Raw genomic sequence first — 6785 nt, 5'->3', positions numbered from 1 at the left:
AAGGATTTTATAAACTTAAAAACTGGGAGATCCTTACAATGAGTTGGCGATGTGATGAATCAAATTCATAAAATTTTCTAGGCACCATAATGGGTATGCAATTGCCTTTTTATGTTTTCTAAAATGTGAACTATTTAACTTGAGATAAAGAGCTTATCATGAGAGGAAGCGTTAAGATAAACATTCTTTAGAATCATGGGGACCACTGCTTCTCTAGAGAGGTTGCATCCATGCTTGGAGTTGGTTTGCATGATAATTCTAATAATGCTGCAATGAATGAGAGTGTTCATTAAGACATTCCTACTGATAAAATGGAAGTAGAAGAATTTACTGGACCAATTCCAGTAAAGCAGCAGTGATATTTTTCTTAGCTTTAAGTTGAGAATATTTTTGTTTAGGGTTTATTAAATAAATCAAGACATGTGTATCAGACTTTTTAGATGATCTTGATATTTCGGGAATTTAATCGAATACATGGTCACAATATTAATCAAATCTATCAAACTGCTTTTTGACTGTTTACTTCTAAAAGAAGGATTAAGTTCAGGCATGTTTCGAAATTTCGACGTTAACTTTTTACGCCAAATTTATCAAGGAAAGCTGATATTTTTTTTTAAGCAAGTCCTCGATACATTTCGTCACAATGCCATTTCTCTACTGTTACGCCCACATCCAAATTTCAGTTACTTAAATACTTTCGTTGATATTTACGGTGCTCCTTGCTAAAAATTCAAGCTGTTAAAAGATTTAATATCGTGAACTTTAAATCGGGAAAAAGGCTCAGAGCTTTCAGAATCAAACACAGAAAACTAGTGACCAACTTAACATTGCTTCAGACTTAAACAAGAGCTGTTTTGAAAGAATCTAAGAAAACCTACAAATGATAATAAAAGAGAAGAACTCCAACTTTTAAGCTGAAATAAAGGAAAATTAGGGAAGCTTTAAAAACGCAGTTTTCTCGCCACCGGTGGAAAAAGAGGAAAGCTTACAATACCTTGAAAGCATAGTTTTCATCGAAGGCGGAACCGAACTAGACGTCATCTGCGGCATAGGATAAGCAAAAGCGGCGTTGGGTATGTTGTCAAAAATTTGGAGGAATAACTGTATCAGCTTAAGAACAAAGCTACGACGGTTTCGCACAAATGTCGAGTCCATGCTTCTTTATGGGTGCAGCACTTGGAAGGTTACTTCAGCCATAACAGGAAAGCTGCAAACCTTCGTAGATAGATGTCTCGGAACATCCTAAGGATTTTCTGGTAACGACTGCATTGCAGGCCAAGAACCCGCTCACACAAGAAGGAAGAAGAGCTGGACGACCAAAAAGCACATGGCGAAGGACAGTCGAGGTGGAATCAGCGTCACTAGGCAAGAGTTGGAGGGAGCTGAAACGCTTCTTCATAATCAAGAAGATTTTTGAGCTAGAACATTGTTTTCTGAAAAAAGTTAAGCTTAAGCTTAACTATTGGTGACGATTACCACTTTTGCTACTTTTTCTTAGAATTCAGTAGAATTGCTTTAATGCTTAAAGTTGCATATTTAAGGAAGGTGGTGAACGGTGATTTCGTATCAATACTTTAAGTACTTGAAATTTGATGTCAATCTGTTGAGAGTAAAATAAGAATCAAATGTTTGAAACTGTGCCAGTGGAAATAATGTCAGAAAGCAAAACAGAAATAAGGTTAAAACATCGTGTTTAAATTTACAAAAAAATCTTGTATCTACTTACCAAGTTTTGGTATTCCAAAAATTAAGAATCCCAAAAATTCAAGATCCTTAAAACTTATATCCAAATAGGGCAAACACCTGACGTATTTTTATTTTTGTATAATTTGTCGTTATTTCGGGATTCAGTGTCTTCAGGATTTTGGGTTTTCTGGATTACGGGTGTTTAAAATTTCGCGTTTTGTTAACTTTGGATATTCTGTATTATGGGTTTTCTGGATTTTGGGTCTTGAGGATTGTGTATTTTTAGTATTTTGGATTTACTTGGTTTTTTTCTTTTCCTCCCAAAAATCGAAAAAAACCTGAAAACCCACAATCCCAGAAACCCAAGATCCCTAAAACCCAAAATATAGAAAGGCCAATTATTATACAAATTTGTATTTGTATAAATTGTCGGTATTTGTTTTTTCGAATTTTGGGTTTTCGGAATCCTTTGTCTTCAACATTTTGACTTTTCTAGATTCCGAGTGTTTTTGGATTTTGATTTTTTGAATTTTAGAATGTACCAAATACAAGAAAAGGGAGTGGATGCCACACCCCTAGAGTGCATAGATTTGTGTGTGTGTACATATGGAATTAAAAGCTAACTATTTAAGCTTAATAATTTTCAATTCCGGTTTTATAACCAAAACCCACCTCTGTCTATCAACTCCTACTCCCACCTCCCCGCAGTTGACATCGGGTGCTTAGTACCTCAACTAGAGACTGGGTTCCAACCCCAGTGGAAAGTTGTTGGGGGCAGCAATCGAGAGAGGGGGGAGTTGTTTCCTTATCCAGGCGGCAGCGGACGAACTCTCGAGATGGAATCAACTGTTCCGTCTACAGTTAAAGTAAGGTTGAACTACTTTTTGAACACCTTATAAGGCTTCTTCGATATATTCGGAGCCGAGGCCTGTAAAGAGCGGTTTATCCGGCCCCCCTTCCTTGGAGTTATGCTAAGAATCTGGCCCTCCAGGTTGGGGGCTGGGCCGTCGGGGTGACTTCCTGGCCACGTAAAAAATACCTTTAGTTACGAAGCACCAACAAGCTTCGGATACGGACGGATTCATTGTGACAAACCACGAAAACGAAATAAGGACAACGAACTTTGGATCTGTACGTGGAATGATAGGTCCCTTAACAGATCACATGCAGCCGAACTATTAGCGGAAGCCCTAAAATGCTGCAAGGCAGATATTACCGCCATCCAAGAAGTACGATGGGATGGACCGGGCAAACGCAAACTGAAAGACTTACGACTGCGACTGCTACCGAAAACAAAGACATCGTCTATTTGAGTGTGGATTTGTTGTTGGAACTAGGCTCAGGCAAAAAGTCTTGAGTTTCAACAGTGTGAGCGAGCGCATCAAGACAATCCGCATCAAGGCTAAATTCGCAAATATTAGGCTTCGGCCACGCAATGAGCGACGAGCGACTGAGCGACCGAGCGACGAGTCGCTGAGCGACCAATCTGAGCGATGGGTGGCCATTTTCTAAACGACACGTCGCTGAGCGATTAGTTGGAAAAATGCCTTCGTCAAGTGCGGTTCATCGTAGCTTACTGGTTGAAAGTCGCGCTCATATTTATAGGTCTGTAATAAGATCGAGAATCCGTAGATTTGGTGTACACCCCATAAATCGTGAAAGGGAAAATTATGGTGAATTTCATCATTTATATCTAAATCTTCGCAGATTTCCAGATCGCTTTTGGCAATATTGTCGTATGTCAGTACCATCTTTTGATTTGCTGTTGGAAAAAGTTCGACCAAAATTAACAAGACAAAAGAAAGCAATTAGTCCAGAACAACGGCTGGTTTTATGTTTAAGGTTAGTTTTTTTTTTTTAATTTTTTTAATCTTTATTTGTATTCTTCAGTTTATCCAATATAATATTTTGAATGTCAGTTCTTATCTCAAGTTTTTCAAAATTGTTAAATTGTGCCATAAATGGCAAAAGACTTTTGAAAAATTGAAGGTCATCACTATCCTCTTCTTTTTTTGCTACCTCTTTCTTTAAAATTTGTAGTCTTTCTTTTTCTAACTCGAGAAATTCTGACTCCAAATTGTATGTTGACGCTCTCTTATTTTTATTTTTTCGCACGTTTTGGGGGCAGCTGGTGCTCGTAGAAGGAGTGCTTTTTGTAAGCATATTGACACTTGAAAGGGTTACATCCTCTTCTTCCAGTAAATCTGATATTGTTTCTGCGAAAAAACGATTTTGAGCCATTGAATAACTTTCTGGTTCTCGAAGATTTCCCTCAGTTGGATCGGGTTCAATTGTCTGCCTCGTAAAGGCCATCATTTCAAAAAATGGCCATTTCGGTTTTGTTGGTGGAGCTTCGGATCCCGATACTGGACGTGGAGCTTTTCGAAGAACCCTTCGAAAAGTGTCTTTTAGGTTTTTCCACTTTAGTTTTACATTGGCTCCTGAAATTTGAAATATAATTATACGTACATATACTATTTACAATTTTTGTATCTTCAATGTTTTCAGATTTCTCGCAACAGGTCTTTCGTTTCGAGATTTAGCTTTTGCTTTTCGAATGGGCAGAAGCACAGTAAGTAACATTGTCTTGGAAACTAGCGTTATCATATGGGAACAACTTGTGGAAGAATATATGCCTATACCAACAACTGACCACCTTCGAAATGTTACTAACGATTACTACCGACGCTGGAAATTTCCTAACTGTTTTGGCAGTATTGATGGTAGACATTGCCAAATTCAATGTCCAGCAAATTCTGGCTCTCATTATTTTAACTACCTGCATTATTTTTCTATTGTACTGCAAGCTGTAGCTGATGCTGACAAAAAGTTTCTAACAATCGAGGTGGGTGGGAGAGGAAAACAAAGTGATGGTGGTACATTTTCTGGATCTACTTTGTTCAAATTACTTGAAGCTGATAAATTTAACGTTCCACCTCCACAAGCATTACCAGAATCAAACATTGTTCTTCCCAATTTTTTAATCGGAGATGAGGCTTACCCCCTGAAAAACTATTTACTAAGACCTTATCCAAGGAGAAACTTAAATGCTCAAACAGAAAACTTCAACAAAAAACTTTCAATCGCAAGAAAATGCATTGAGTGTGCATTTGGCATATTAAGCAAGAAATGGCGGTTTTTACAAAAAAACATCGAAACGAAGCCAAGCACTGCAGTTCGTTTAATTAAATGTGCTTGTATACTGCACAATTTTGTGAGAGAGTGCGATGGCGACAGTGACCTTGATTATATACACGTGTCTGCAGAAATGGCTAATGACTTAGCTCAAACAAATGCAACCACCCAAGAAGAACAGTCCCGTTATAACAGAAGCTCAAGCAATGCGTTGAATACAAGAAACGAGCTTGTGCAATATTTTTGGGAATTCGGGCATTGAACAAAAAACACTACTATTTGTAAAGATTAAATAAATTAAACTTACCAGAACAATTACAAATTTGTCCAACTTTTTCCCACTCTTTATCGGTGACATTTTTATTTTTGTGATCTTTGTGGGTGTCCTGCCATAGCATTGGGCGGCTTTGGACAGCTGAAATTAAACTTTCAATGTTTATTGTAGACATCTTTTTTTTACGTCGCTCAGCGATCGACTGAAAAATTAAAACAAATTTGATTGCTAAGCGACGTCGCTCTGTCGCTTGAAAATTCGCTCAGTCGCTTACGGCTTATGTGGCCACCTCCATACGATTTCATGTGTTCTAATTTTTTTGAGTCGCTCAGCGGCTCGTCGCTCGGTCGCTCAGTCGCTCGTCGCTCATTACGTGGCCGGACCCTAAGACTAATATGCGCGCATGCCCCAACAAAGGAGAAAGATGAAGACACCAAAGACATATTCTTCGAGCTCTTGGACAAGACATATGAGCAGTGCCCTGGCTAAGACATTAAAATTGTCTTAGGAGATTTTAATGCCAAGCTAGGAAGAGACGACATCTTTTTATTGGCATAAGCAGGAGATACGGCCAGCACGACACCACCTCCGACAACGGATACACACTGGTCGATTTCGCTGCAAGGCGAGACGTTCTGGTAGCTAGTACGCAGTTCACACATCTCAATATCCACAAGGGGACATGGAATTCTCCTGATCAATCAACCGTCAACCAGATTGACCACATTGCGATCGATGCACGAAAATTCTCCAGTATACACTATATCCGAACCTCGTTGTAGTCAAGCTACGGCTACGTAATCTTGTTCCAAGCCAAAACAAGAAAGTACTGTGACAAGATTCGACGTTAGACGTTAGAATCGCATAAGACGGGCATGTCCTTTTCCGATCGAGTCTCTAGTAACCTCTTAAGGAGTCCTATGCTGCCTGCATTAAGCATTGAAAACCAGTGGCAACATTTGCAGCCATCAGAGATGCCGCCTCTGAAGTGCTAGGTTTCACACAGCCACCACAGCGAAATCCTTGGTTTGACGACGAATGCTGGCAAGGGCAAGCGCACGCAGCAAAACAAGAGGCATACAAAACGGCGCAGCACAAAAGAACTACGAGCAGAAGAGGAGAGAGGAACACCGACTTCTTCGATGGAAAAAAAAGATAGCATGATATAGGAGATAGAGGGATGTCACAACATTAATGAGGTTCGTAAATTTTACCAAAAGGTAAAAAGAACCTCCCAAGGGTACCAGCCACGAACCGAAGCCTGTAAAGACGATCAGGGGAACATCGTAGACAAACCGCAGTCGATGTTGAGAATATGGAAAGAACACTTCCCCAAATTATGTAACGGCGATGACGAACCAAATTCCGCTGTAAGGGAGATAGAACCACTCAACCTAGCCGACGCAGATCAACAATTCCGCCTACCCGACCTTGACGAAGTGAAGATAGCTATATCTAAACTTAAGTCAAACAAAGCTGCAGGAGCTGACGGCATCACTGCCGAACTATTCGAAGCAGCAGGCAATGGCTTTGTAGGGAGCATGCACTAACTCATCTGCAAAATATGGTCGGAAGAAAGCCTGCCCGATGAGTGTAATTTCAGCATAGCATGCCCCATACATAAGAAAGGAGACCCTCTTAACTGCGCCACCTACAGAGGCATCAGTCTCCTTAACATTGCATATAAGAT

At 39.7% G+C, this 6785-nt stretch overlaps 2 protein-coding genes across 2 annotated transcripts; one reads left to right on the top strand and one right to left on the bottom strand.

The window, feature by feature from the left end:
• The first annotated feature begins 3131 nt into the window (after positions 1 to 3131).
• On the top strand, positions 3132 to 5134 carry LOC129951109 (uncharacterized). The gene is made up of 2 exons (XM_056063120.1): positions 3132 to 3528; positions 4195 to 5134. Exons 1-2 carry the CDS (start codon positions 3230 to 3232, stop codon positions 5081 to 5083), a joined length of 1188 nt encoding a protein of 395 aa, XP_055919095.1. The 5' UTR covers positions 3132 to 3229; the 3' UTR covers positions 5084 to 5134.
• LOC129951110 (uncharacterized) lies at positions 3537 to 5270 on the bottom strand. Its single transcript, XM_056063121.1, has 2 exons — positions 5129 to 5270; positions 3537 to 4127 (listed from the first exon to the last, which is right to left on the bottom strand). The coding sequence occupies exons 1-2, from the start codon at positions 5268 to 5270 to the stop codon at positions 3553 to 3555; spliced, it is 717 nt and encodes a 238-aa protein (XP_055919096.1). The 3' UTR covers positions 3537 to 3552.
• Between the last annotated feature and the right edge of the window lie 1515 nt (positions 5271 to 6785).

The sequence above is a fragment of the Eupeodes corollae genome, chromosome 3 (assembly GCF_945859685.1).
Source record: "Eupeodes corollae chromosome 3, idEupCoro1.1, whole genome shotgun sequence".
In the NCBI taxonomy this organism is placed as follows: domain Eukaryota; kingdom Metazoa; phylum Arthropoda; class Insecta; order Diptera; family Syrphidae; genus Eupeodes; species Eupeodes corollae.
This window is presented reverse-complemented; position numbering and strand designations above follow the sequence as displayed.